The following is a 26,932-nucleotide window of genomic DNA, read 5'->3' as shown; positions in this document are numbered from 1 at the left end:
TGAAACTTTAGCAAAATATTAGCCGAGGTCATAGGTTTTAAAAACACGCAAATATTTAAAATGGTTCGGGCTTATCAAGTCTGCACTTTACAATTACTCACTTACCTCTCTACGTATGCCGAGTCACACCCGTTCGCACATATGTACACACATTTCAGGGTCATGTCCATGTCTCATAAAACTTACTACATTTATCAAGCATTATCATTATCCTCGTCCTGATGAGTCTGCGTTGAATCAAGTGCGTCAATTACCCTCGTAGAAATAAAGTTCTAATCCGACCTTATCACGATCTAACCAGATCGCTCAATCGAGTAAATCTCCCCCGCTATTGTTTTACCTGATCCCCTCCCGCTACACAAATTCCTCGCCTCATTTCCACGAACTTTACAATACTTTACTTACACAAATTGGCATCCAGATGCAGAATGATATACATACTTAAATGCACCCATTTATATAATTATCTGTAAATGTGTATTTAATTATCCCACGCCATCCGACCCATTAAACTTATACATTAATTTCGCCTATCTAATTTTTTATTTTATCTCTTGAGGAATTCCTAAATAATCCCATTATTCAATATTACTGCATACATACATAATAATCAGCAAATTAGCGTCCGACGCCCGCCCCTCGTGCGCGATCTTATTTCGCTCAAGCATTATGACGAACAGACCAGACGAGGCAAGATGTCATCTTCACCGCTCCCCGAGACCACGACGGCTTCGACGCTGTTGGAGGTCTTGAAAGGCAAGTTTGGTTGGCCAGAGTATGCCGTTTTTGGCGTTGTGCTCATCATCTCAGCCGGAATTGGGGTGTTTTTCGGATTCTTTTCGAAAAGGGAGCAAAATAATGAGGAGTTTCTTATGGGAGGGAGACGCATGTCGGCGTGGCCGGTGGCGCTGTCACTGGGTAAGTTGGATTTTGAAAAGTTTAGGGAAATGGTAGAAATCTTGATAAGGTTTTTTTGTTCAGTTTGCAGTTTCGTGTCGGCAATCACGATGCTTGGTAAGTAGAAATAAGTTGTGGAAAGTTTAATTGTGGGCAGCTAATTAATTTGTTATTGATTAAAAAGGTAACCCTGTCGAGACTTATCTTTACGGGACGCAATATCTCATCATCATCATCGCCTTTATTCCGATGAGTTTCGCTTTGTACTATATCTACGTTCCTGTATATTTCAGACTGAATCTCACTTCTGCGTATGAGGTGAATAACATAATTGCACTTTGTAAATTAATTACATATTAATTAATTGATTATGTACTAATTTTTTAGCTCCTCGAGATTCGATTCAACTTTCCAGTCCGATTGGTCGTCTCAATTATTAATTGTCTTTATCTGGTAATAATCAGCATTTAGTGAAAAGTGTGGTCAGTCAACGGGGTCAAAGGTGACGAATTTTTGCGTCATATTTTCCAGATTTTCTACATGTCCCTCGTCGTGTACGGACCAAGCTTGGCCCTAAACCAGGGTAAGTGATTTGTATAATAGATAAGCTATTCTCTTATCTATGTAGATATTCGACGCTAATTTGTATATTATTACTACCCACAACAGTCACCGGTTTCGATACAATCCTCTCGGTGGGGATCATTTTCGTGATTTGCATCTTCTACTCGTCCATTGGCGGGTATTTAATACTCAAGCGTTACTTATCAGTTGATACGAATCACTGATTTACAAATCGTTGCGTATATGCCACAGGTTTCGCGCCGTTCTTTGGACCGACGCCCTCCAAGCCATCATTATGATCGTGTCCATCGCCATCGTGGACATTAAAGGGATTGCGGACCTTGGTTTTTCCAACATCTGGTCGAAATTGGAGGATTCTGGTCGCGTAGAATTTTTCCGATTTGATCCAGACCATAGGACGAGACATTCCGTGTGGTCGGTCCTCTTTGGTGGCTACTTCCTTTATTTGACCCTTTTCGGCGGTACGCAAGCCAACATTCAGAGATATGCGAGTATGCCGGATATGAAAACGGTGAAAAAGTGAGGGACAATTTTTTTCACAAATTATGAGAATTTTCAAAATTTGTAAAAATTTAAATTATGATTTATGAACACAGAGCACTCATTATCAACTATGTCGCACTCACCATTACCATTTTCCTCTGCACTGTCTCTGGGCTCATCATCTACGCCAAGTATGTAGACTGCGACCCCATCAGGGCGAATGTATGTTGACTCACATCAAGATAAGCCTGCCTTATCATCAATCATAAAGTAAATATTTTACAGTTGGTGGAAGCCTCCGATCAAATTCTGCCCCTGTTCGTGATGGACATTCTCGGCGATTATCCCGGCCTTCCAGGAATTTTCGTGGCAGGTAAATTTTAAATTACAGGCGAATAAATTGCACGTATTAAACGTTTATATTTGGCAGGCATAACGTGTGCTAGTCTTTCTTCCGTGTCGAGCGGGTTAAACGCCTTGGCCGCCATCATTACGGAAGACTACATCAAACGAATCAAACCCGACTGCTCGACAAAAACCTTGTTCAACATGTCGCGAGCCATCTGCGTCATCTCGGGCGTCCTCTCATTCGGATTCGTCTTCATCGCGAGAGGAATGGGTGACATTTTTCCGGTGAGTCAGACTTAAATCGCCCAGAATATCGTGACTCGGCTAACTTGTGACTTCGTTTTTAGGCCGCTATCTCATTAATTGGTATGCTTCTCGGTCCAACCCTGGGCATTTTCACGTTGGCGATGGTGTTTCCGTGGGCGAATTCATGGGTAAGAAGACAGCATTTTCGCCATGCGTGTCGATACATGTTGATAAATTATGGCTTCTTCATCTGTAGGGCGCCTTAGCTGGCGTGCTGGCGTCGTACATTTTCGCCACGGTTATCGGTCTCGGTTCAGCGGTGGAACAAGCCGCAGGAAATCTTCCCGATCAAGCAATGTCACTTTCAACTGCAAATTGTGTGGGGTTACCGAACGTGAAAAATTCTACCAATCCGGCCCGTTGGGACAGTTGGAAGGATGGCTTTGAAGATTCGTCAGGTATTTTTATGGAAAATTTGAAGCTTGGATAAATGATAAGATCTTAACCTTGCTTTTTCAGGATATATCCAATTTGTATCCACTTCGTACCTCTTCTTCCCACTGATCGGAGCTTTAGGGACGCTTATCTTTGGTCTCTTCTTCTCCGCCGTGGCGCAACTTATCGGGATAAATAGTGATCCCCCGGTACGACGAGATTGCATCAGTGACTGCTTCATTTGGTTTTGGACAAAACTCTTTCCCAATGAAATGGCAAGGTTGATGCAGCCGGAAGATTACAAAGAGCCGGTGAAGGTAATTACCAATTTCATATTCTAAAGTTTAAATGATTGACACAATTTGAATACGTAGAGAAAATCCAATTGATGTAGAATTCATGTAAAATAATCCATGCAAAAATATTTAATCGATCGAACGAAATTGTATGGATAATTCAAGCTTGTGTATCAATTTGAGTTAATAATCGGTGAATCTGATGTAGTTGTGGTGAAATTGGATGAGATTAGGTATTGCAATATGACGCATGTCTGCTAGGATAAAACTGTGGTCATAATATCGATACGTAAAAATATCAATGTGTAAATTATAGTGCAGTTTAAGTACTAAAAAAATACACGTACTTAATTAATTACAAAACTAGTACAATTTCAATAATTGAATTGATTGTACCACTTAAGGATTTTCCATACCAAACCCGCCAGAAGTAGAAAATTATTTCCAAAACTCGTTTCAGTCAGACTTCTTAATCACCAAATTTAATCAAATGTTTCTTGTTATTGCCAGTACCTAAGGTGGAGTACTATTTTTGCTTCTCAACGCTTCTCGAACCTTCTTACTTGCATATGTATGTACGTACACAATTATTTGCGTGTATGCCAAATTAGCATATATTTACATATGTGCATTCACACGTCCTGCAAATAAATGTGTAGGTATTATCTTAAATCAAGATTCTTGATTGAGGCAAGGTTCATGGAATCGCCATGTCAGTTCGTCCATATGTACAATCCCATGTTCCCAACTGTATTTGTAGTATCTACACAATTAAATAGTGACCAAATACAGTATTAAACATATTTTCACCGGAGGTACCACGTGGTATTAGTCATGACACTGGATCGGGCTAAATTAAGTCGTACTTTCAGACGTACAGCGTACTCAAGTACCTCAAAATTTCACCCAGACTAATCTCGTGTACAAATTTTTACTAAATTCCAGACGTCAAGGCCGACCACTAATGGATCTCTTTCCGAGAAAAAGTTAAGCACAATATCGGCAACCTCACCCCCACCACCGTACAATCCCAACTTGGAGGATCGCGACGAACTCAGCGCAGTCGAAAAGTTGTGAACAACTAAATAAACAAAAATCCCATCAAATATTATTGTAACACATTTTTATAAAATTAAATTAAAAGTAGTTTTTATATCAATTTATGAAATCAATCTCTGAGTTAAAAGTTATGTAATAAATGGGTAATAAATATAATCTACATAAGTCATCCAGTAATACTTAAGTCGAAAAAATTTACATAAATAAATCCCACGTTAATCAAAACCATATAAAAACGAACGATTAAGCAGGACGGATTTTCTCTCCAGGCAGCAAATCGCACTTGAAAGATCGCATTGTGATGTTGTAGCAAATTTATGACCGTCAGCATTAAGGTAACACTGATTTTGTTAGTTAAATTAATGGTGTGTGGTGGTAAGACGAGCAATAAAGTGTCACGTGACGTGGAGATAATGACACTTTAATGTGTAACCTGGACTTAATAATATTTGTTCAGTTGTTTTCCACCGTATAATCCTTTTTACAATAGCTGCCGCATTTTTTTACAGTGCAGGTGAGGCGTGGCGTGGCTGATAAGCGTTGTTCACATTATTGATTCTACTGTACAAAATATTTATGATGATGACCACCAGGACGATAAAAAAGAGAAAATATGACGCCTCACAGTCTTTTAATACCGTGAGAGCCGAGACGAACTACATAATTCAACTGGAAATGAATAACGGGTTAAAAACCAGGCTTGATTCGGTCGGGGTAGAAGAACTTGTCCGACAATTGGATGAGAACGACCCCCTGAAAAAATTACGGGGGGAGTTTCACATCCCAAAAGTTGAAGTGGTCACGGCAGGAAAAGAAGGAAAAGATGGTGGGGAAGCGATTTATTTGTGTGGAAACTCGCTCGGATTGCAACCTAAGGAGGCGATTGTGCTGTTGGAGAAAGGTGGATTTCGGGAATTTTAAAATTTTGGAAAAAATTGTGAAAATTGACAATTAAAAAAAATAAATTTTAGAATTGAAACGATGGTCGGAAGAGGGGGTCGAAGCGCAGCTGTGCGGTGAGGAGGGTCAGGTTCCTTGGGCGGCGTGGGATGAGGTATGCATCGCGGACATGGCGAACCTCGTGGGGGCCGAAGTAGACGAAGTTGTTCTCATGAACTCACTCACGGTCAATATTCAACTGATGCTGGCCACATTTTATAATCCGACGCCGAATAAGAATAAGATTCTGACGCATTCGAGTGCATTTCCGTCGGATACGGTATGAAATAAGTTTTTAGGGAAATTTTGTCTCCAGAAATTTAAAAGAAATTTTATACGCAGATGGCTCTCCGAAGTCACATCCGCCTCCGTGGCTACGACCCGGACGAATGTCTCATAATAATTGGACCTCGTCCAGGCGAAGAACTTTTGCGAGAAGAGGACTTGATTTCCACTTTGGAGAAAAATGCAGATTCCATCGCAGTCGTCTGGGTGGAAGGGGTACACTATTTGACGGGACAATTTCTCGATGTCGCCTTACTAGCTGAGGAGGCGAGGAATCATGGCGTCATTTTCGGCGTTGACTTGGCGCATGCAGCGGGTAACGTGCAACTCGATCTGCATGGATGGAATGTCGACTTTGCGGTTTGGTGTAGCTACAAATATCTCAATTCAGGACCAGGAGGTAAGTTTGGCAAAAATTATGCAAAGTGGGGAAAATGAGATTTTTTTATATTTCGACAATTTCGAACCAAATTTTGCACACAATTGATACTTTATTCGCTAATTCAAATCGACTAACGATAAAATTTCATAAAATACCCTAATTTTAAAACCTTTCCTTTAAAAATGTCTAAAAACTTTACGGTCTCAACTTGCCTCATTTTTTGTCAGGAATCGGAGGATGTTTTATCCATCAACGCCACTTGACTACCCCACTGCCACGTCTAAGTGGATGGTGGGGGAGTCAAAAGAGTACCCGATTCAGGATGGACCCCACCCAACCATGGGAAGGGGGCGCCATGGGTTATCAACTCTCAAACCCACCCATTCTCTGCCTCGCCACGTTGCGAGCCTCGCTCAACATCTATGCCCGACTTGATAAGGGAATGACATCGTTTCGAGCAAAGAGTGCCCTGCTCACGGGTAAGTGCTTATCATAACATTTCCCGATAAGCTCATTATTCTAAGTAATTATGACAGGTTTATTGGAGCTGCTCCTCCGCCAAAGGTTGCCTCGTGCCGTGAAAGTGATCACTGGACAGCGGCGCGGTTGCCAATTGACCCTCGAATTTACAACTGCTCCGGCAAAAAAGGTTCTTGAGGATTTAAAAGGTCACGGTGTGATTTGCGATTTTCGAGAACCAGATCGACTCCGGGTGGCACCGAATCCGTTGTATAATTCGTTCTCCGATGTGGCCAGATTTGTCGACATTTTAGCAAATCTTCTCAATAAGGACTAATAAGGAGTGAAAAACCTACAGTGTGCAGTGTTTATATAGCCCGAGTCAGGGGACAGAGTCCTCTTCCAAATGTTTGTCAAGTGACCGGTACAAACCAACTACTAATAGTAGTTGGTACCGGTCATTAAGGGAAAATTTTTGTCGATTGCGAATTATTCGCAATCGTCGCTGCAAAATTGCAGCTTCTTTAACCAATTCCAAAAACCCCACTGGGTCCTCGTGGCAAAAAAAATCTTAAAGTTTACTTTACATTTATTAAGCTAATCTAACCCTGCAGGACCACGCCAACTTTTAGTCGTCTACGCCCGTTTTCCAAACCAGTGGGGGTGACCAGTGTGTGCAAAAAGTCAGCCTTTTTGCTATTTGTTCCTATTTGCCTATTTGGCTTTTTGCGTGGCTTTTTGAACTGTATAGAAAACGCAATGAATAGCTTTCACTTTAATGTTATTTCTTCTCATCTCGCCAATTCAAGTATGACCAATTTCTCGAATATCAGTTACCAATTTTTAAAATAGCTACTTTTAGAAACGGTATGGGTCACCCCCTAGGCTACTCTGGTTCCACTTTGTTCGCTTTTAACTTGATATACTTCCATACGAGACCATTAAGTATCACCATACCGAATTTCATCTTTTTAAGACAATTTATAAAAATCGGTATGGGCCACCCCCTAGGATCGCTCCACATAAAAATTTTACTAATTTAACTTCATATTATTTCATTAGGAGCTATTAGAAACGTCAATGGTAAATTTCAGCTCAATTAAATGATTATCAAAAATCGATATGGGTCACCCCCTCGGGTCCCTCCAGATAAAAAATTTGACCAATTTCATTTAATGTTCTTCCTTAAACCCCATACGCAACCTATCTACCAAATTTCAACTCGATATGACGATTTTGACAAATCAGTATGGGTCACCCCCTAGGGTCTTTCAAAATAAAATTTTTTCCAACAACTTAAATTCATACTCTTTCATTAGACACCATTAGCAACCTCAGTGCCAAATTTCTGCCTTCTATGACAATTTTGAAATTTTGATGCATAATACCCCATCCACCTATATGACCCCCACTGGTCAACCACTTGACCGATTTCGCCCATCTTCGAACTTAACTCCTCATTTGCCCCATACTACATGTGTACCAAATTTCAAGTCGATAGGATGAGTTTAACGAGAGTTATCGTAAGACGGACAGACGGACGGCCGGACGGACGGACGGACGGACATGATGGTTCCATAAGCCCTGACTCGGGCTAAAAAGTGGAGAGGCAAATTTTGGATTTTTATTTGCTAAACTTATAAAAGAATAATTTATGAATTGTAAATATGACGTTGATCACGACACAATCTGGAAATAAGAGATTATGTATTTTATAAACATCGATTCTTTTTAAATGGCGTCAAACTTTATCAAAATAAGATTAACACTAATTTGGCATTCTCTCTACCCAAAAAATTTCTATATTTATAAATATGTAAATACTTGTATATATATAAATGCTTATCAAGCCTCTAATTGCTCTTATCGAGTCTCTTATCAATTAATCACCCTTTCAACAAAGGAGCTATACTTATCCTTCCCACGCCACGGTTGAGATCCCCATCCGCCGAAATGGACAATTTCGTCGTAAAATCCGCCGGCATAATGTGATTCTTATCACGACTTCTCACTAAATAAGAACACAGGTCAGACTCCGACTTTGACGTGGACAGATAATTACACAGGGCGGTGAGGCGATTCGATTCCAATTCGTTATCCACGTCTTCCTCGCCTTCACTGAAATGCATATCTGCGCCAGAATCGGTACTGCTTTTTCGTGGTGGAGCTGCCACCTCCTCCTCTTCTTCCTCCTCCTCGTCGCCATCATCTTCGACCACGACGACGACCGGGGTCCTATTATTATTCCCCCACTGACCAATGTACCCCGTTTCTAATCGTGGTCTGGCCATGGGTTGTAAAAGTGGTGTTTCTCTCTCTTCCTCCGAGGTCGTTGACCCTCTCCGACTTCCCGGATGGATGTATGGAGTTGGTCTCACTCTTCGTGACGGAGGGACATAAACAGACCTCAGTTCTCCCAGGGTGCTTATCTTTCTCGGTTTTTCTTTGTTTTTGAGCCTTCGTCGCAACGATTTTGGGAGCGAGGCTCTCTTCCCGTGGACGAGGTGGTGGCGAATGGCGCGGTTGAGGATGCCGTAAAGAAGGGGGTGCAGGTTGGAGGAGAGGGGGAGGAGGAGGGCTTGGATGGGGGCGAAAAGTGAGGGGGATATGAGGAGCGCGACGGCAGGAGGGAGTGAACAGAGGACGACGGATCCGATCAAGGATAAAATTGTGGCGACGGTTTTTTTGGGCGAATTATAATTGTGGCGGAGGTAGGCTCGCCAGCGGCGTTTGGCGCGACGTAGGCCGGCATCGTTATGCTGCATGGTGGGAGAACAGGGGGCGGAGCGGATGGAAGTGGGTGGGCTGGTAAGGAAAAAATTAAGTATGAATTTTGCGTGCCAAGTTTTCAAGAACAATGGACACGTGGAAAAAATTGGCAACCTTTCGCATCTCAATATTGACAATATTCATATTCTCAACCCTTTTGTCTCGACAAATGTAAGATTTTAAGATAACAATGGAAGCACTTTTTACATACGTCCACTCACCCACGAGGAGAGTAATTAACCAGATAAATCTGGACGACATGCATGACTAGCTAGGTAATCTCAACTTGAGATCTTCTCAACTAATAAAATTACAACCTCCGTCTTGTGTACTCTGATTGTTTCTTGTCATCGTCAATAGTAAAACAAGTTCATTGTTGTACTTGTACCTAAATGACTCAGCGTAAAGGAAGGAAGGAACTAAAGGGGATCTTAATTGCACAACTAAAAAGTATTGGTCAAGTGGCCAGACAAGATCAGTAGTCGACTGGTCTCACTATATGCTGCTATTTAACCACAACCCAGATGACCTCCCTGCCGGCAAGCGTTGTTCTGCATGCTAAGACTTAACAATTCTTGGTGTCACATGCTGCTGGTGGTGGTGGCTTAATAGCTTAACAACTCATCTCAAGCTCGAGGGTCAAAGTCATAGATATTTATATTTACCGAGGTCACCAATACCCGGAAGTCGAGTTAAATCACATGTCTTACTTCTTACCTAGCTGACTGGCGTTGCTGGAGAAGCCGGTGGAGCAGAGATTGCGACGAGGAACCGCGGGGGAGTGGTTTACTACTCGGCGAAAGCATGACTCCACCCCCACCACCGACCGAGGTCCCCCATTCGGACGAAATGCTGCCCCTTTCCTGGCGAAATTCACCGAGACGCACGGTGCGACACTTTTCTCGGGCGATCTGTCAAAATAAAATCTATTTACCTTAGTCTCTAGCTAAATTTTACAAAATTTGAACTCAACCTACAAAAAAAATCTTCAAAATTATCACCAAAATAATTAACTCACCGCAAAAATGTACGAATACGCCAGCGTCATCAACGTTATCGCCGCAATCGTCGCCGCGCCCAAGAGTAGACCAAAATACACCCCCCACACCCACCTGTCCTCCTCATACGGGAGGAGGGCTAACCCCGGGACGACGACGACAAACAAGGCAACGCCCCACACGATCAAAATGCCAAGCAGAGCCCGTTTTGGCGTCAAGATATTTCTACATTCCATGGGACGCGCGATGGCTATGTAGCGATCCAGTGAAATTAGCGTCAATAACCCAAGGGAGGCTAATTGGACGACGAGTCCAGCCAAAATGGGGACCGGGGAGGACGGCGCATGATCAAAGAACCACGCCCATCCTACAAGAAATAAGTTTAGGAGGAGGTGGGCCGCACAGAGAGAGAATACAAATCGTGTCGACGCACTCCGAAGGAGGCGACGTGACCAAATAACGACCAGAATGGGGGCGTTGGTCGCCACAGCGGAAATTTGGAGGAGGGTGGCGAAACCGAGGAGGACATCGTTAGCAGAGGTCTCCGTCGTTGGTGTGTTCATATCCCCCAAAAAGTGGGGGATGCAATTAAGATACTGGAGAAGAGGAAGAGGTGCTGCTGATCTTCTTATGGTGGTGGACGTGAACGCTTGGTAACAACAACATTCTTGGAGGACGTCCGGTTTCGACTGAGAGCATGAAGACGTAAAGAGAGATGGCTGAGATTCATTCAATAATAATGAGTGGTTAAATCCAATCTCTAATTTACTTACTCGTGCACAAAGTCATAACTAACTAATAGTTAGTTATGTATGTAGTTGGTTAAGTGTACTGATCGAGTATAGTTGGTGGTTGTAGCGGTTGGCGTCCAATTAATTTGTGGTCACTTTTGTGGTTGGTTGGTATGCATGCAGTCGTAATTAAAGCTCTATTTAATATAAAACTCCCCCACACCAGTTGGAGTCAAGGTTGATTTTCCACTAGGTCAGTAGTAGGACCACGGTATTCGATACCACATGTGAACCACTGCAGTCTTCTCCCTATTAACGACAACGCGTCAATGAAATCCCTGCCGAACTCGGGATGAGAATTTGTGTAAAAGATTATGAAATTGACGGCCTTCAAATATAAATAGGAAACCTTGTCATGAACGTAGTTACAAAAGTTTAAGGTCTTTTTAGGACAAGGACGGAACCAAAGTGAGATTTCCTGTCAACCACAGAAGAACGGGGACATAGAACATGTAAATCATAGAGGTTGGTAAACAAAAGACATAATCAACACGATAAGCTCCACACTACGATTAATGATATGAAACAATTAATCATCTTTCCCCGAAAAACGACACGAAAAAAATGAAGGACAAGGTTTCTGACTATCTATTCGAGTCGGTGATTTGCTATTTTTCCGTGACGAATGCATATGTAAATATTTAAATTTATTTTTGAAGGGAAAAGTTAAACAGTTGTTGCTTATCGGAAATGCCAATAACAATGAATAAATGACGTAAACCATGAATTACGACGAACTGGAGATTTCTATCGTCAGAGGTACAAAAGGATTTATTATTTACGTCAGTGCTGACGAGGTGGTTGATTATTATTATTGGAAAGCGTATTGTTATTGTTGACTGGATCTGGGCATTGACACCATGGCGTAAGCTCACGGTCACAGTGCAGCCTGACGTTAAGAACGGTAAGATGGGCATCCTCGACACTCATCTCAACCTGAGATAAAAGGGTGTAGTTGACGTTGCGTAGGCCTGTGGCACGGTCTCGCTTCCTTGTTTTTTCCCATTGGTCGAAACATTTGGCACGGTCACGGACACGAAGTTTTGGTGAGTGGATGTGACTAAAGGTATCCTTCCTCCCCGTCCCGAGTCCTTTGTTGGCTCGTTTGACCTGTTTTCCAAGAAATCGTTGTAAATAAATAGATTCGAAAGTAACATCGGATAAAAAATGTTTGGGTGGGAGATTTGTTGTATTTTTTCGTACGCACCTTGATCCCGTTATGTTTCAGTCTCAACCAAAATTCGTCATCTTCTAAACCCCACCCCCAATAAATGTTGCTCATTCCGTCGACACGTTGGAAATCGGTGACATCAAGGATCAGAATTCCGCCGATAAAGGAGGCATAATTATATTTTGGGTGGAGCCTTAAATAATGAAATCTCAATTAATTTATGCTTTTCAAGTGAATATCTGCTACCGAATCTAATATCTATACTCACGATGCGACATGGACTGCATTTCCAACACCGGGATGACCGTATGGCAACTTATCATTAAGTGGGAGAAGGTCCACGTCATGCATCGCCATATAATTCACAGTCGGATTGTTCTTTGTTGCCTCGATGAAGCCAATGTTGATCAGGGAGGCCCGGTTGAAGCGAAATTCGTCCACCTGAATTAAAGTTAATTTTTAATTTATGTGGTACTTTGTCGCTCGGATTCATATAAATCTCTTCACATTGAGCTCTCCCGAATTGGGCGACATTTCCCTACCTGGTTGACGAGCCAGATGGTGTGGGCGACCCGTTGGGCGGAGAGGAAGCGGTGGATGTGAGGTGCGAAGGAGAGTAGTTCTTCAAAACGGTCGCGGAACGGGACAATTACCTGAGAAATGAATTGAAATTTCATCAGCTAAAGGTTAGTCGAAAATTTATACATTATTTTAATTATGACAACTCACAGCAAGAACGTCCCCGGTTGATGATGATTGATAATTCTCATAACTTGCATCTGTTGAATAATAGATACAATTTATAGAACATTTTGTTATTAACCAACGCCAACAAGTTCCGTTGAAATATTCCTACCTCTTTTTGGCTGAATTCCTCCCCCTACAATTCCAAGTGATAGGATAACTACGACGATAAGGCAACCTCCCACGAGGGCAACGAGGAGATATTTTATCCTCGATCGCCATCCTCTGCTCAACCTTGTCGCCAAGCCCATCAATCCACCTCGACTACCTGGCGGATGACCACTAAATTCTGAAGATCCAGTTGCAACCCCTCTTCGCCTCGTCCCCCTTTCCCCATGGGAAGAAGTCGTAATTATTCTAGTGGTGTGATTCAGTAAAAAATTAACTACGTGCTAATTTATCTCGCTAATAATTACGTCACCATGCACCACTACAGACACCGGTAAATGATGGTTCCTGTCCAACAACGATAAAAAACGTGATGCTCCTCCTACGCTAATTTTTTTGCACAATTTCAAATCTCAGTCAGTCTTGTTGGCAAAAATCTAGACCGGATTTGGCCAAAAACTTCAACACGGGAGGAATACAAGAACCTTTCTCTTCGTGCAATCTCGTGCATCTTGCGCTAAAAAGAAGTGCCCAATACCATTTTTATCATTAGTAGACGAAGAGGCATTTCCTTCAGCTGTTTAATATACGTAATACGTCAGTATGTGTCAACCAGCGCAGACTAACTGCCCAGCTAAATATATAATTATCCGTGATTAATTGACCACCATCATCCAATTTCTATCCGAGGGTTGTGTGCTCGGTTGTTATTTCCTTTGTGTAATTCTTGACAAAGGATCTTCTTTTAAATTCCAGAGATTTTCCACCATTTTTTAGTAATATCAAATATTATATGGTATGACGATACGATAAGCTTATCCTGGCTCTTGTTATCTTTTATCTTATCACCACTACCCCTCTTCTCCTCTACCCCCAACAAAACAGCACCACTTTCCCTACACAACAATTTATTACAGAGTCAAAGTTAACCTTTACACAATGAGTTAAGTGTGTTCTGTGGTAAATCCTGGTCTTCTGGATAGCATTTTAGTGTGTGGGTGGATGGATATTTGATATTATTTGTTCTGGTGATCAATCTCTTTCATTTGGATTGACTCACAGCAGTCAGTACAAGTACAAGTACGTATATACTACGTACACAAGTGGAATAGGTAATAATAATAAAATGTATAATAGCGTATAGCAATCTGCGTCACGTCAATAATGTAACTAATCCGACCATATTATTGCACTTGAAACCACCCCCACAGGTCCACCAGCAGAAGGGAATAATAAACTATTCTTTAGTCGTCTCGATACTGACGCCATCCTGACGCTGCGATCATCTTCCTCGTCCTCCTCTGCCCCCCAAGAGCCCTCCATCTCCTTCTCAAACGTAAATTACGACCCGAACAAACGTAAGCACGAATTTATTGAGTTTCGACTAATTTCAGGTCGTCTTATACATTATAATTTTCGTAGGGGGAGGAGGCACGCGAATTCAACTCCGCATGATGACCTCTGCGAATCCTACGTCACCTAATCACACAAATATGATGACGGGGGACGGGGCTCGTGTCAGCATTGTGGGTGTCGATCCTTCCACTTCGCTCGTGCCACCACCCGCATCAGCCGAATCGGCCCCCTCCCTCCTCGGCAGGAGGCGACCCACGACCGAGAAGGCGCCCTTACTGTCGCAAAGGAGACTTTTCAACTCCCTCTCCGGCCTTGCGAACGGTCTCAATGGGTCGTCACCCGAGTCGAGCGGGGGATATACAGAGTTTGGCTCGTCTATTGCCTCGTTGACGCCACCGTCTTCGACGCCGAGGACGTTGGGGACTTTTTCAGGAGTATTTTGTCCCGTGGCGTTGTCGAGTAAGGGATAAAATTCTTACGATTTTTTTGCATTTTTACAAAAAACTTATGTACTTATATTTATTTTTTTAGTGTTTTCTGCCCTGCTCTTTCTCCGAGTGGGGTTTATCGTGGGTAATGCAGGGCTATATTTCACCCTGATCCAATTTGCAATAGCGTATAGTAAGTCGATAGACTATTGATTAAGTTTAATTTTTCCACCCTCTAATAAAATCTGTTCTTATTTTCACAGCCATCCTCCTCTTTACCGTCCTATCCATTTGCGCCATCAGTACGAACGGAGCTGTCGAGGGAGGTGGAGCGTATTTCATGATTTCTCGAACACTCGGACCTGAATTCGGTGGGATAGATTTTTTAAATAAATTATATAGTTACAAATAAATGACACGGTGTGAATTCGAAATTCAGGTGGTGCGATCGGTGCCCTCTTCATTTTCGCCAACATAGTCAGTTCCGCACTTTACATCGTGGGGTGCGTGGAAGGGATCGTGGATAACTTTGGTGTGGGTGGAAGTTTGACTGGAAGCGGGGGTGGACTTCCTACCGACCGAACGAGCAGATTTTTGTACTGCTCTCTCATTAACCTTCTCAACCTTGTTGTTTGTTTGGTGGGCAGTTCTCTGTTTGCCAAGGTTTGCTTATAAACATGCGTTATTTTATTCAATTTGTGAATTTTCTGTATTTCATGATAAATATTTTTGTATTAGACCTCCGTCGCTGTACTGACCGTCGTCGGTGTTTCCGTCCTATCAGTTATTGCATCTTTCTTCCAAGACGAATTCCCTGTCGATCTCCCGGAAGGAAACACACTCGCGCGCCACAATAACATCACCCACGCCTGGTTTACTGGATTTAATGGAACCACCTTTTCAGAAAATTTGAGCCCCGAATCTTACGGGAAAGATTACACGACCGAGAGTGGCGACACAGTCAATTTTGCGATCGTATTTGGTGTTCTGTTCTCTGGAGTTACTGGAATCATGGCTGGAGCAAATATGAGCGGTGAACTTGTTAATCCTGGCAAGTAAGTTGGAATGGTGACATAATTGCTGACCCTTAGTACAGAATACTAATACTAAATATACCTGACAGGTCTATTCCGAAGGGGACCATTTCCGCTGTGGGATTTACGTTCTTCGTCTACGTTTTGTTATCATTCCTCGCTGCCGCCACCTGCTCCAACTTCCTCCTCCAAAACGACTACATTTTTATGATGGGGATCAATCTTTGGCAACCGTTCGTTACAATCGGCATCTTAACGGTGAATTATTTTATATTTTTATGTGTATGTAATTTTTACAGCGACATGTAAAGTATATTTTCAAAATTTATTTGCAGGCGACGTTTTCAGCCTCACTTTCTAACTTGATTGGAGCCTCGCGTGTTTTAGAAGCTGTCGCAAAAGATGATATTTTTGGTAATTTATTTTGACACGATTATTGTTTTAATGTGCAATTTCTCACCTTTATTTGTCTTTGTTTAGGACCAGTTCTCCGCTTCCTTAACTCTGGAACGACCCGCGGTGGCAACCCAATCGCGTCCGTCCTCATGTGTTTCGTCATTGTCGAATTGTTCCTCTTGATCGGATCGTTAAATATCATCGCCCAATTGAACTCGGTCCTCTTTTTGTTGTCCTATTTCGCCATGAATTTAGCCTGTTTGGGACTTGATCTCGCATCAGCGCCCAATTTTAGACCCGCATTCAAATACTTTTCGGCAAAAACGGCATTCGTTGGTATGGTTGGGACTCTGGCCATGATGTTTGTCATCAACGCGATCTACGCCTCTCTCTCCATCATTGCCTGCCTCGTCCTTGTCATCATGCTCCATCTCTTGTCCACGTCACGCTCCGCATCTAACTGGGGGTCAATATCGCAAGCTCTGATTTTCCATCAGGTGCGAAAATATCTCCTCCTTCTTGACTCGAGGAAAGATCACGTCAAATTCTGGAGACCACAGATGCTTCTTTTAGTTGCAAATCCTCGCTCTGCCTGTCCCTTAATTGATTTCGTCAATGACTTGAAGAAAAGTGGCTTGTACGTCTTGGGGCACGTATATGTAAGCCAGAAATTTTGTAAAAATACTTACTTGAATTGAATATAACCATTGATGACCATTTGTCTCTCTAGTCTGGCGAATTTGATGAAATGGAAGTCGACCCGGCCACGGAAGATTATTCTTCGTGGCTCTCACTGGTCGACCATCTAAAAGTCAAAGCATTCATTGAACTCACCGTAGCGAGAACCTTCCGAGAAGGAATGCACCATCTCGTACGAATTTCTGGATTGGGTGCTATGCGTCCAAATACGATTGGTTAGTTACAAAAATGTTCATACAACTTTTTTTCAAAGTTAAAAAAAATTAACTACGAACTGTTTACAGTGCTGGGCTTCCATGATGATACACTCCCAGTTGATTTCTTCTCCAGTGGGGAGGCCCCTATTCCATATCGGACGGACAAATTCCCCCCGGCAACATTCCCCATGCGGAGGGACGAAGGACAGAGATTGAGAGAGGAAGAGTATGTCGAAGTTGTTCGCGATATTATAAAGATGAACAAGAATGTCGTGCTGTGTCGAAATATGGCTCTGCTGGATAAAGCGAAGGTGGGTTATACTGATATTTTGTATTTTGGAGGAAGTGTGTCGGGAAATATCACTAATTTATTTTCTTAGGTGGCTAGAAAGAAGCATCTCTTTGTTGATGTATGGCCAATCAATTTCTTTTCGGGCGACGCAAATTCCCTGATGGACACTTCGTCACTCTTTCTACTGCAGTTGGCTTGTATTTTGAACATGGTATTATTTCATAATCTAAATTTTGTAAATATAGCGTTGAATTATTGTTTGTAATTATTGTTGTAATTTTTTGCTAGACACCACTCTGGAAATCGTTAACCCTCCGTGTCTTCCTCCTCTGCACGTCGACCACAACTTCGGCAGAGGCGGCCTCGCGTGAAGCCGAGTTGAGAAGAATGCTTCAAATTCTTCGCATTAAGGCAAGAACGGTGGTCATTCCGTGGGACAGCGTGCTCGGAAAGCAACTTCCAAGTGGAGTTGGAGCCGCTGGAGAGCCACACCCCGACCTGTTTGACTCTGCACCACAGTGGCCTCTGAAAACGATACGACCGGACTACATTAAAGCGTAAGTGGTGATTAATTTACTAATTGTTTTTTAAACAGGAGCTAAATGTTTTCTTTAACAGGGTTAATGACATGATTAAAGAACAGGCAGCCAATACGGCGGTCAGTTTCCTGTTCCTCCCAGAAATCCCGATGGATAAGAGCGAGTATAGGTTGTACTTTCACCATTTGACTTCCCTCTCGGAGGATGTCGGTCCAATGGTCTACGTTCACGGGGTATCTACCGTGACATCAACGACTATCTAACAATTTAACATTTCCGTGCTGTGATACGCCTAAAAATATTGACCAAAACCATACATATTGAATTTAATATCAGCTATCTAATAATGAAAATGTGTAACTTATTATCATGATCAATTAATGTATTATAATTTGTAAATAAATAAATAATTATGTTGTACTAAATATCATTGAGGGTATTCATTATTTCTTCGTATCCGTAGTATCGTAAAATAGTTTACGAAGAAAAAACAAGGGGTCAGGTTTAGTAAAAATCGTAAGCGTAGTAACGTGATTTTCGATGAGAAAATCTTACTACGCTTACAAAATCTCGTAAGCGTCGTAAGTTATTTTACGATACGAAGAATACTAAGGATACGAAGAAATAATGAATACCCTCATTATCTTCATTACCATTCATTATTATAAAGTTAAAATTAGTAATTTATATAATCCCACTAAATTTAATTGAATAAATTAATGTTTCAACAATTTGCATACGCTGGGTTTTTTGGGGTGGCTTGCATTGCACAATGTCCTGGGAGACCCAAAATCCTGCCAAAATTATTTTAAGGCCCAAAATCCTCCCATGGGGGTCGGAGACCATAAAAATGTGGTTCATTTTGATTTTCGAAAGTGGGTGTGGTCAGGAGGGAGGTTTTTATGGAATTTTCAAAAAGTCGCAAATCGCCCCTAAAACCACACCCACTTTGTTCAGAATTTAACGCTGATGAAAATGAGGTATCATACATGCCCCTAGCTCTTACCATTGTCTCGCAAAAAAATAAAATGTAGCGGAAGATCGGTGTTTTTGTCAAAAATCGTCAAAATGGCCTACTTTGAAGGGCTCTCAAATCCTTGATACTGAATTTGTGCAGGAAATTGTTTCTGCATTTTGAAGTACTATCATAGGACTAACTTAGGCCACCGCCTCGGTCGGATCTGAGACGGAGGTTTTTTGCAAATTGAGCTCAAAGTTGACGAAAAAAACATCGCGAAAAAGGTGGATGGGAAGGGACTTTTGAAGGGCCACTAAATCCTTAAGGATAAACCTTATCACCAACTGACCTATGCATCCTAGGCTACGGTCATAGTAATATGTAACAGCGTGACCTTTGTTCCATTATAAGCAATAGTGTTCCTATAAACGCGGGTCAAACTTGGCTTTCCTGAGGGCCGCAAAAATTCCTGAAATTGGCCTACTTTAAACGGCTCTCAAATCCTTGATACTGAATTTGTGCAGGAAATTGTTTCTGCATTTTGAAGTACTATCATAGGACTAACTTAGGCCACCGCCTCGGTCGGATCTGAGAACGAGTTTTTTTGCAGATTGAGCTCAAAGTTGACGAAAAAAACATCGCGAAAAAGGTGGATGGGAAGGGACTTTTGAAGGGCCACTAAATCCTTAAGGATAAACCTTATCACCAACTGACCTATGCATCCTAGGCTACGGTCATAGTAATATGTAACAGCGTGACCTTTGTTCCATTATAAGCAATAGTATTCCTATAAACGCGGGTCAAACTTGGCTTTCCTGAGGGCCGCAAAAATTCCTGAAATTGGCCTTTTTCGCGATGTTTTTTTCGTCAACTTTGAGCTCAATCTGCAAAAAAACTCGTTCTCAGATCCGACCGAGGCGGTGGCCTAAGTTAGTCCTATGATAGTACTTCAAAATGCAGAAACAATTTCCTGCACAAATTCAGTATCAAGGATTTGAGAGCCGTTTAAAGTAGGCCAATTTCAGGAATTTTTGCGGCCCTCAGGAAAGCCAAGTTTGACCCGCGTTTATAGGAACACTATTGCTTATAATGGAACAAAGGTCACGCTGTTACATATTACTATGACCGTAGCCTAGGATGCATAGGTCAGTTGGTGATAAGGTTTATCCTTAAGGATTTAGTGGCCCTTCAAAAGTCCCTTCCCATCCACCTTTTTCGCGATGTTTTTTTCGTCAACTTTGAGCTCAATTTGCAAAAAACCTCCGTCTCAGATCCGACCGAGGCGGTGGCCTAAGTTAGTCCTATGATAGTACTTCAAAATGCAGAAACAATTTCCTGCACAAATTCAGTATCAAGGATTTGAGAGCCCTTCAAAGTAGGCCATTTTGACGATTTTTGACAAAAACACCGATCTTCCGCTACATTTTATTTTTTTGCGAGACAATGGTAAGAGCTAGGGGCATGTATGATACCTCATTTTCATCAGCGTTAAATTCTGAACAAAGTGGGTGTGGTTTTAGGGGCGATTTGCGACTTTTTGAAAATTCCATAAAAACCTCCCTCCTGACCACACCCACTTTCGAAAATCAAAATGAACCACATTTTTATGGTCTCCGACCCCCATGGGAGGATTTTGGGCCTTAAAATAATTTTGGCAGGATTTTGGGTCTCCCAGGACATTGTGCATTGGAACCGGGAACGATCTGCTCCACATGTTCAGATTTTGACTGCTCGCTCGCTCGTAATTCGTGTTAATTTTTTAGTAGTAAATATATTTTTCGGAAGTGTTAAAATTTGATAAAACCTTATCAGCCATGGGGCGGTCTTCTAAAGATAAGCGCGACATTTTCTACCGTTTGGCAAAAGAGGAAGGGTGGCGAGCTAGAAGTGCATTTAAGCTTTTGCAAATTCACGAACAATTCGGAATTTTGAACCAAGTTAGTCGTGCCGTGGACCTTTGCGCTGCTCCTGGAAGTTGGAGTCAAGTCTTGGCGCAAACCCTGAAGGGAAAGGATGGTGCTGGGGGCGAGGGTCAAATAGTTGCGGTTGACCTCCAAGCGATGGCTCCCATTCCGGGTGTGCATATTCTTCAAGGCGACATCACTTCGGAGGCCACGGCGACACAGATCATCCAACTTTTAGGGAATTCAAAGGCGGACATTGTCGTTTGCGATGGAGCCCCAGATGTCACGGGTATTTATTATTCATAAATTTTAGTGTGATGTATTTATTTTGACAAAATTTTTAATTGTGTCAAATAAGGCTTGCACCATTTGGACGAATATCTTCAAGCCCAACTCCTCCTCAGCGCCCTTAATATTTCGACATGCGTCCTCGCCCCGGGTGGCTCTTTTATCGCGAAAATGTTTCGCTCTTCCAAAGCCGGCGTGGAGGCGATTCACTCTCGCGTCTCGATATTTTTTAAGGATGTTGTCATCGCCAAACCGAGAAGTAGTCGGGCCTCCTCGATTGAATCGTTCATTGTCGCAAGGCAGTTTTCACTACCGCCAGATTACACCCCTTCCCTATCGGCGATACCTTTCACGCCACATCAACAAGGCGAAAATGCGACATACAATGAAAAGCTGCTGATTCCGTTCATAACTTGCGGAGATTTACGAGGGTGGGATGGTGACACTTCGTATCCGCTGCCAGAGGGGTATTTAATACAATTCATTAAGAATAATTTAACAAACAACTATTTAATATTCTTTTTGACCATGGACAGGTATTCCGTTCTTGAGCCGGTCCAAGGCCCAATCTCTCCCGCGTACGAGGAGGCAGTTAAAAGACGTCGTGGTTATCAAGCAGAACCATCATCGTCATCATCCACATCCGTACTTCCCAAATCTGATCCCCCCACCGTGACTTCTACCATGGACGTCACCCTAAATTTCGGCGGTGGCGCAGAGCTTCTCGTCGGCGGAAAGAAACAACAAATCATCCCCCTACCAACTGGTTCATCAATAAAGAACCTCCTCGAGTGGATGATCAGTGATCACGGAGTGGTCAAAGAACGCCCAGAACTCCTCATTCTCAACGACGACGTCCGACCCGGAATCCTCGTCCTTATCAACGACACCGACTGGGAGTTATGCGATAAAACAGTGTACCTACTACAACCCGGGGATGAAGTCACGTTTATATCCACACTGCATGGAGGATAATATAACACAACAATCAATAACAATTTGACGCAATCAATTGAACATCATCATGCATGACTAAAATAAAGTGCTTCCTCTTCTCCTAAATAGTTCGTGTCAATTTCGCACGAAGATCTCTGGGCCGATAATAATCTCCTGCAAACCGGAATGCCCGCATTGCTTTGTTATTCTACCCGGTTCGGTCTCATACCGCATGTCCGTTGTCGCCACCCGGTCCACCCACCGATACGGTAGACCACACCTCGTCATTATATAACCTTCCAGTAATTAAACTTGTTACTGTCCGTCTCTAACGCGACAAGTCTTTCGGTGGGTAGTGCTCGATGGGTGTGGTTGGTGGATGCTCCCGAATTCCATTATTACTCACCAACAACTCCGATATATCCCCATATTCAGCAGATTCATAGTACTGCTTCCATCATCTATTTACCTCTTTTTTTGGCTGATTCATTCATTTTCCATTGTGTAATCTCTGGTCTGCATCTGTCATCACGACTCGCACTTCTCGCATTTCACTCCGCCAGCTCCTGTGTGGTTGGTTTGGTTGGTTTGGTTGGTTTTCGTGTGTAGTGTGTGCCATAAATAGACAACAGCCGTTTAGTAAAATTAGTGAAATTAATGCGTGAAATTGTAAAGTGGAAAGTTGGAAGTTAGTATTTATCAAAGTTGGACTGGATCAGTGGTCATCGAAATTAAACTTCTTAATCTTAATCTCAATTAAAATCTCAAACGTAAGTTGTTACATTTTTAAATTAATTAATATAGCTTCTGGTGTTAATTACTACACCGTGGAAGTAAAATAATTGATAATGATGTCCAAAGTAAAAGGTCTGATCAGAGAAGATTGGTCAGATTTGGGTAAAATGTGGCGGTGTGGCGGTTCGAGATCTGATGATGACCACTCCTCGATTGATTCATTTCTTCCTCCGCATTTTTGTGGGGTTGAGGTCATGTTTTGATGGGGGTGTGGTTTTGGGTCTCCTGTTCCCTATACGTTTTAACGAATTTGTCCATATTTCTCTAAAATGATCACAAGAAAGTGCTGAATCTTTGCGGATAGTTTGTAGATTGAGGGAGCTAAGTTTATATTCGTGTCGTTAATTAATGTTAATTAATTTCTTTGTTGCAGGTCAAGACAAGAGTCTAAATTTTGTAAAATGCCACCCAAACAAATGCCTGCCTCGTTGCATAAAGTCATCATGGTGGGGTCGGGAGGAGTTGGTGAGTCATTTACTCATTTACTAATCTATGATTTAGTAATTACGATAATGCGTCATTCTTCATTCATTGCTTTGTTATCATCTTCAGGTAAATCTGCTCTCACTCTTCAGTTTATGTATGACGAATTCGTTGAGGACTACGAGCCCACGAAGGCGGATTCTTATCGGAAAAAGGTTCGTTCGAATTGTATTTTCACCAATAATAAGTCAATTCTAAAATAGCTATGTTTTTGTAAATGCAGGTTGTGTTGGATGGGTGAGTGCATTTTTATTAATTATTATTAATTATTTCGATCAGTATGGGCAATGAATAAAATTCATAATAATTTACTTTTTAGCCCGAACCAGGGCTTATTGTCATGTCGGTCCTTCAGTCTGTCCTTCTATCTTTCGATAACTCTCCAACGAGTTGACCCATTGACTTGAAATTTTTAACTTACTCATAAAGTTAGGAAACGAGTTCGAAATGGGCCAAATCGGTCAAGTGGTTGACCGGTGGGGTAGATATTAATTATGCACCATCACAATTGCAGTAAAAAGCCGAAGTTGGGTATAAAGCTTGTTAATGGCTCCTAGTGGAAGAATATGAATTCAAATTGTGTATATTTTCGTCTGAAGGGCCCCGAGGGGGTCACTTATACTGATTTAAAAAAATTTTCATATCTTTCATAAGCTGAAAGTTGGCATAGAGGTTGCTTATGGGTGTTGATGGAAGAGTATACATTGGAATTAGAAAATCATCTGGAAGGACCCTATCGGGTGACCCCCACCGATTTTCAGAAATTAACATGCAAAGCTAATTGATGATAGTTAATGCAAGAATTAGTGCAAAATAGTATCACATAGTTTTATAGAAAACTATTTAAACTATTGATAAACATGGGTTTATTAATCAATCCTGGTTCGGGCTGAGCAAAACTGTACTGATAGGTTATTAATTCTCAGGGAAGAAGTTCAAATCGATATCCTCGACACTGCTGGACAAGAAGACTACGCCGCCATACGAGACAACTATTTTCGGTCTGGGGAAGGATTTCTTTGCGTCTTTTCGATCACAGACACTGACTCATTCCATGCCAGCCAAGACTTTAGGTGAGGTCGCACCGCATTACCAAATTTTCATCGTTATTACAAAATAAATCAGACTATAAAACATTTTTCTTATAGGGAGCAAATTCTCCGCGTCAAGGGTGACGACACGGTGCCCTTTCTCCTCGTTGGGAACAAGTGTGACTTGGACGAGCGGCGTAAAATCAATCGGGAAGACGCCGAGGCACGCGCCGCCCAGTGGAAGGTGCCCTATGTGGAAACCTCGGCGAAAACGAGGGGCAACGTCGACAAAGTGTTTTTTGACCTCATGCGTGAAATCCGGGTGCGAAAGAGTGACGGAGGTGGGGCAGAGGCGACGGAAGGTGGAAAGAAGAAACGCCGCAGAATAAAGTGTTCCATTTTGTAGAGAATTTGATTTCTAACTAACTTGATACTGATGAGTCTTACGATAAGCTTTGTAGGTAGCTTTTTCACGTCTTTCCTCCTCCTCCGGTTAATATATTATTATTTTTTGTTATGAATTTGTTATGTGTGTTGCCATTTTTGTGAAATGAAAAAATAAAATAAAATATGATAAGTTGTTCATTGAAATACTAGTGAACTGATTATTTATTTAGAAATATTTGCCATTTTCTAATCATTTATGGCATGCATAATTAAAGTTCAGTAAAACAAACAAAACATATTTCTGGACATATTGCGATACATAAGTAAATACGTATACATTTTATATGTAGCTTATTAAATGTGAAGGCAATAATATTTCAATAGCAGGTACAATTATTTAGGATTGTGAAGGCCACAATTAACATTAAATATCATATAATCAACTCATTCATTCATTCATTTTTTATCTTTGCTCGCCATATTGACCAAATACTGGCCCAAAGATCCGGCAGCGGTATTAATTATAGATTTCAGCGTTGGCCCGTCACCCCCGTGAGATCCACCCTTTTGCACCGCGTTGATAAATCTACACAATCAAATAAAATATTTCAGTAACAGCTTCTTACATTTGTGTAATTAAGTATGTGCAGGCAAATTATGTAAATTGTGTCTCACATGTCGACAAAATGTGACGAAAACGCTTCCGGAACGGTCCCCAACTTGGATAGTCTCGCACTCCCCACTTTGTCAATGGGGGCAAGGTCATCCTCCTTGGGGATGACTTCATTGTAAATAAAGTCATTATCTTTCTTGGCGTCCTTATACTTGAGTTCGGCATCCGCCACGTGGACGGCCAGGTAGGTAGAGGACCCCATTTTCTCTTGTGCCTTTTTCACCCCCCGCAAAAATAGATCGAGTCGGGCAAGTTGCTCGCCATACTGTTTTTTCGACGCGCAAACCGTGGACTGGAAATAATGACTGAGGGCGACGTAGCCGAGTTTCTTGGCAGCGACCTGGGGACAAAAATCGATTTATCAATTAATTTAAATTTTGACTAAAAGATTTAAATAAGGAGACCTCACATTATTTAACCACGCCCGATCCCATAAGTGTTTAATCGTATCTTTGCTCAATTTAGAGGCTGCATCAGAAAACATGTCTTCCGCCTGAACGCACAATTTTGCAATGATCGTTTCCTTCATCTTGTCCTTAATTGCTTTGTCGATGAAAACCTCTTGCGCTTGGGCCAACATGAGGGCGGAGAGGGCTGACAGGACTTCCGGTTTAAGATCTTGGGTAAGAGTTACGCCTTCCAGGACGGGATTCTTGCATTCGGAGAGAAAATTCATTATGGAGGCTGCGCTCTGAACAAATAAGGGCACGATTAGCATTAAACAAGGGTCGAAAAAGGATAAGTTATCTCACAATTAATACCTGATAAAACTTGGCTGCATTTTTAAGTTCCTCGTCCGTATCGGCGGCTCTCGATTCTGCGGCCAAAGTTGTTTGAAGGGCTGCGATGTTAAATATTATACAAAGTCGTTCCAGTTCGAAGGATGATGTCGCTACAAAATTAAAGTATATCGTTAATTTAATTAGTTGATAACAAACTATAATTACTATAAATACTAACTACTTACTAATGTTTGCCTTTCCTCCAAAAAGCCCCCCTTTATCACATGCATCATCCCAATAGATTGTAATATTCGGAGGTTTATGTGCCATATTGGGGAGGCGAGCTCCAAGTGAAACCAATTGATCATGGTATCTGCAATTAAAATTAAAAGCGCAATTAATTACGTATGATCTCATCAATAATTTGATTCAACCCACCTGTATAACAATTCCAACGAGGCTGCATTTTTTGGCAGACTTTTATTCACTACTTGATTCCGAAACTTTTGGAATTCCTCCATCGAGGCGATAAGTGCAGCATCCTTGACGGAATAGGACGCCTCTTTAAAAGGTACTTTCAATGCTTCAAGCAGTACAACTTCACAACTCGTTTTAAGCGGAATGGATAATAGAAATTCGGACGACATTGTAGTACTTGTGACCTGCGACCTGGTTTGACCTCGAGTCTAATTGTATGTTTAAACTTTAATTGCAAAAATTGGGCTTGTTCTTTGCGTGAAATTGCACGATGGACTGATTGCGAATTGTGCTGAGCTGTGTTTTGTTGTGAAAATGAGGATGACTCACGTTCACAGATGA

General features: G+C 41.9%; 8 protein-coding genes across 10 annotated transcripts; 5 read left to right on the top strand and 3 right to left on the bottom strand.

Annotated features, from left to right (window-relative positions):
• The first annotated feature begins 518 nt into the window (after window positions 1–518).
• LOC110848395 (sodium-coupled monocarboxylate transporter 1) lies at window positions 519–4,518 on the top strand. Its single transcript, XM_022095602.2, has 14 exons — window positions 519–918; window positions 982–1,014; window positions 1,082–1,215; window positions 1,285–1,350; window positions 1,429–1,480; window positions 1,567–1,639; window positions 1,714–2,001; window positions 2,079–2,187; window positions 2,251–2,338; window positions 2,396–2,598; window positions 2,661–2,747; window positions 2,816–3,017; window positions 3,079–3,311; window positions 4,236–4,518. Exons 1-14 carry the CDS (start codon window positions 696–698, stop codon window positions 4,365–4,367), a joined length of 1,923 nt encoding a protein of 640 aa, XP_021951294.1. The 5' UTR covers window positions 519–695; the 3' UTR covers window positions 4,368–4,518.
• Window positions 4,519–4,560: 42 nt separating this feature from the next.
• Window positions 4,561–7,862, top strand: LOC110848396 (kynureninase). Its single transcript, XM_035850740.1, has 7 exons — window positions 4,561–4,684; window positions 4,859–4,863; window positions 4,943–5,250; window positions 5,321–5,568; window positions 5,631–5,973; window positions 6,183–6,434; window positions 6,492–7,862. The coding sequence occupies exons 1-7, from the start codon at window positions 4,667–4,669 to the stop codon at window positions 6,749–6,751; spliced, it is 1,434 nt and encodes a 477-aa protein (XP_035706633.1). The 5' UTR covers window positions 4,561–4,666; the 3' UTR covers window positions 6,752–7,862.
• A 156-nt stretch (window positions 7,863–8,018) lies between these two features.
• LOC110848854 (5-hydroxytryptamine receptor 1A) lies at window positions 8,019–11,369 on the bottom strand. Of its 2 annotated transcripts, XM_022096189.2 has the most exons (4): window positions 10,955–11,369; window positions 10,202–10,870; window positions 9,901–10,094; window positions 8,019–9,219 (listed from the first exon to the last, which is right to left on the bottom strand). In XM_022096189.2, the coding sequence occupies exons 2-4, from the start codon at window positions 10,742–10,744 to the stop codon at window positions 8,301–8,303; spliced, it is 1,656 nt and encodes a 551-aa protein (XP_021951881.1). In that variant the 5' UTR covers window positions 10,745–10,870; window positions 10,955–11,369; the 3' UTR covers window positions 8,019–8,300. The 2 variants fall into 2 exon arrangements, with proteins under 2 accessions (XP_021951881.1, XP_035706542.1); XM_035850649.1 differs by having other exon boundaries at window positions 10,202–11,369.
• Window positions 11,370–11,716: 347 nt separating this feature from the next.
• On the bottom strand, window positions 11,717–13,490 carry LOC110848119 (xylosylprotein 4-beta-galactosyltransferase). Its single transcript, XM_035850651.1, has 6 exons — window positions 13,000–13,490; window positions 12,873–12,922; window positions 12,686–12,796; window positions 12,412–12,584; window positions 12,180–12,336; window positions 11,717–12,082 (listed from the first exon to the last, which is right to left on the bottom strand). The coding sequence occupies exons 1-6, from the start codon at window positions 13,136–13,138 to the stop codon at window positions 11,756–11,758; spliced, it is 957 nt and encodes a 318-aa protein (XP_035706544.1). The 5' UTR covers window positions 13,139–13,490; the 3' UTR covers window positions 11,717–11,755.
• A 463-nt stretch (window positions 13,491–13,953) lies between these two features.
• LOC110848118 (solute carrier family 12 member 9) lies at window positions 13,954–18,361 on the top strand. Its single transcript, XM_022095240.2, has 15 exons — window positions 13,954–14,107; window positions 14,207–14,353; window positions 14,418–14,810; window positions 14,883–14,972; window positions 15,043–15,150; window positions 15,219–15,442; window positions 15,518–15,834; window positions 15,903–16,071; window positions 16,149–16,227; window positions 16,294–16,868; window positions 16,940–17,123; window positions 17,193–17,416; window positions 17,486–17,608; window positions 17,686–17,954; window positions 18,016–18,361. Exons 3-15 carry the CDS (start codon window positions 14,447–14,449, stop codon window positions 18,197–18,199), a joined length of 2,910 nt encoding a protein of 969 aa, XP_021950932.1. The 5' UTR covers window positions 13,954–14,107; window positions 14,207–14,353; window positions 14,418–14,446; the 3' UTR covers window positions 18,200–18,361.
• Window positions 18,362–20,580: 2,219 nt separating this feature from the next.
• On the top strand, window positions 20,581–22,150 carry LOC110848398 (putative tRNA (cytidine(32)/guanosine(34)-2'-O)-methyltransferase). The gene is made up of 3 exons (XM_022095607.2): window positions 20,581–21,087; window positions 21,157–21,553; window positions 21,623–22,150. The coding sequence occupies exons 1-3, from the start codon at window positions 20,709–20,711 to the stop codon at window positions 22,059–22,061; spliced, it is 1,215 nt and encodes a 404-aa protein (XP_021951299.1). The 5' UTR covers window positions 20,581–20,708; the 3' UTR covers window positions 22,062–22,150.
• A 140-nt stretch (window positions 22,151–22,290) lies between these two features.
• LOC110848580 (ras-related protein Ral-a) lies at window positions 22,291–24,922 on the top strand. Of its 2 annotated transcripts, none has more exons than XM_022095826.2 (6): window positions 22,291–22,792; window positions 23,191–23,282; window positions 23,370–23,455; window positions 23,524–23,537; window positions 24,227–24,373; window positions 24,449–24,922. In XM_022095826.2, exons 2-6 carry the CDS (start codon window positions 23,219–23,221, stop codon window positions 24,735–24,737), a joined length of 600 nt encoding a protein of 199 aa, XP_021951518.1. In that variant the 5' UTR covers window positions 22,291–22,792; window positions 23,191–23,218; the 3' UTR covers window positions 24,738–24,922. The 2 variants fall into 2 exon arrangements, with proteins under 2 accessions (XP_021951518.1, XP_035706548.1); XM_035850655.1 differs by having other exon boundaries at window positions 24,212–24,373.
• LOC110848579 (apoptosis-linked gene 2-interacting protein X 1) lies at window positions 24,923–26,910 on the bottom strand. Its single transcript, XM_022095825.2, has 6 exons — window positions 26,552–26,910; window positions 26,359–26,486; window positions 26,153–26,283; window positions 25,801–26,082; window positions 25,394–25,731; window positions 24,923–25,304 (listed from the first exon to the last, which is right to left on the bottom strand). The coding sequence occupies exons 1-6, from the start codon at window positions 26,758–26,760 to the stop codon at window positions 25,175–25,177; spliced, it is 1,218 nt and encodes a 405-aa protein (XP_021951517.1). The 5' UTR covers window positions 26,761–26,910; the 3' UTR covers window positions 24,923–25,174.
• Between the last annotated feature and the right edge of the window lie 22 nt (window positions 26,911–26,932).

The sequence above is a fragment of the Folsomia candida genome, unplaced genomic scaffold (assembly GCF_002217175.1).
Source record: "Folsomia candida strain VU population unplaced genomic scaffold, ASM221717v1 Fcan01_Sc004, whole genome shotgun sequence".
Lineage (NCBI taxonomy): Eukaryota > Metazoa > Arthropoda > Collembola > Entomobryomorpha > Isotomidae > Folsomia > Folsomia candida.
This window is presented reverse-complemented; position numbering and strand designations above follow the sequence as displayed.

Coding starts and splice junctions, on each gene's coding strand:
- LOC110848395 (XM_022095602.2), top strand. CDS start 696: ATGTCATCTTCACCGCTCCCCGAGACCACGACGGCTTCGACGCTGTTG. Junction 2,339..2,395: donor TCCAGGAATTTTCGTGGCAG/GTAAATTTTAAA, acceptor TATATTTGGCAG/GCATAACGTGTGCTAGTCTT. Junction 3,018..3,078: donor TGGCTTTGAAGATTCGTCAG/GTATTTTTATGG, acceptor TTGCTTTTTCAG/GATATATCCAATTTGTATCC.
- LOC110848396 (XM_035850740.1), top strand. Junction 5,251..5,320: donor GATTGTGCTGTTGGAGAAAG/GTGGATTTCGGG, acceptor AATAAATTTTAG/AATTGAAACGATGGTCGGAA. Junction 5,974..6,182: donor TCTCAATTCAGGACCAGGAG/GTAAGTTTGGCA, acceptor ATTTTTTGTCAG/GAATCGGAGGATGTTTTATC.
- LOC110848854 (XM_035850649.1), bottom strand. CDS start 10,744: ATGAACACACCAACGACGGAGACCTCTGCTAACGATGTCCTCCTCGGT. Junction 10,095..10,201: donor CGTATTCGTACATTTTTGCG/GTGAGTTAATTA, acceptor TTATTTTGACAG/ATCGCCCGAGAAAAGTGTCG. Junction 9,220..9,900: donor CAGCAACGCCAGTCAGCTAG/GTAAGAAGTAAG, acceptor TTTCCTTACCAG/CCCACCCACTTCCATCCGCT.
- LOC110848119 (XM_035850651.1), bottom strand. CDS start 13,138: ATGGGCTTGGCGACAAGGTTGAGCAGAGGATGGCGATCGAGGATAAAA. Junction 12,337..12,411: donor AATGCAGTCCATGTCGCATC/GTGAGTATAGAT, acceptor TCATTATTTAAG/GCTCCACCCAAAATATAATT. Junction 12,083..12,179: donor TGAAACATAACGGGATCAAG/GTGCGTACGAAA, acceptor CTTGGAAAACAG/GTCAAACGAGCCAACAAAGG.
- LOC110848118 (XM_022095240.2), top strand. CDS start 14,447: ATGATGACCTCTGCGAATCCTACGTCACCTAATCACACAAATATGATG. Junction 15,151..15,218: donor AACACTCGGACCTGAATTCG/GTGGGATAGATT, acceptor TTCGAAATTCAG/GTGGTGCGATCGGTGCCCTC. Junction 17,609..17,685: donor TGGCTTGTATTTTGAACATG/GTATTATTTCAT, acceptor ATTTTTTGCTAG/ACACCACTCTGGAAATCGTT.
- LOC110848398 (XM_022095607.2), top strand. CDS start 20,709: ATGGGGCGGTCTTCTAAAGATAAGCGCGACATTTTCTACCGTTTGGCA. Junction 21,088..21,156: donor TGGAGCCCCAGATGTCACGG/GTATTTATTATT, acceptor GTGTCAAATAAG/GCTTGCACCATTTGGACGAA. Junction 21,554..21,622: donor TCGTATCCGCTGCCAGAGGG/GTATTTAATACA, acceptor GACCATGGACAG/GTATTCCGTTCTTGAGCCGG.
- LOC110848580 (XM_035850655.1), top strand. CDS start 23,219: ATGCCACCCAAACAAATGCCTGCCTCGTTGCATAAAGTCATCATGGTG. Junction 23,283..23,369: donor GGTGGGGTCGGGAGGAGTTG/GTGAGTCATTTA, acceptor TATCATCTTCAG/GTAAATCTGCTCTCACTCTT. Junction 24,374..24,448: donor CATGCCAGCCAAGACTTTAG/GTGAGGTCGCAC, acceptor TTTTTCTTATAG/GGAGCAAATTCTCCGCGTCA.
- LOC110848579 (XM_022095825.2), bottom strand. CDS start 26,760: ATGTCGTCCGAATTTCTATTATCCATTCCGCTTAAAACGAGTTGTGAA. Junction 26,284..26,358: donor TGGAGGAAAGGCAAACATTA/GTAAGTAGTTAG, acceptor TTAATTTTGTAG/CGACATCATCCTTCGAACTG. Junction 25,305..25,393: donor TCGTCACATTTTGTCGACAT/GTGAGACACAAT, acceptor TTGATTGTGTAG/ATTTATCAACGCGGTGCAAA.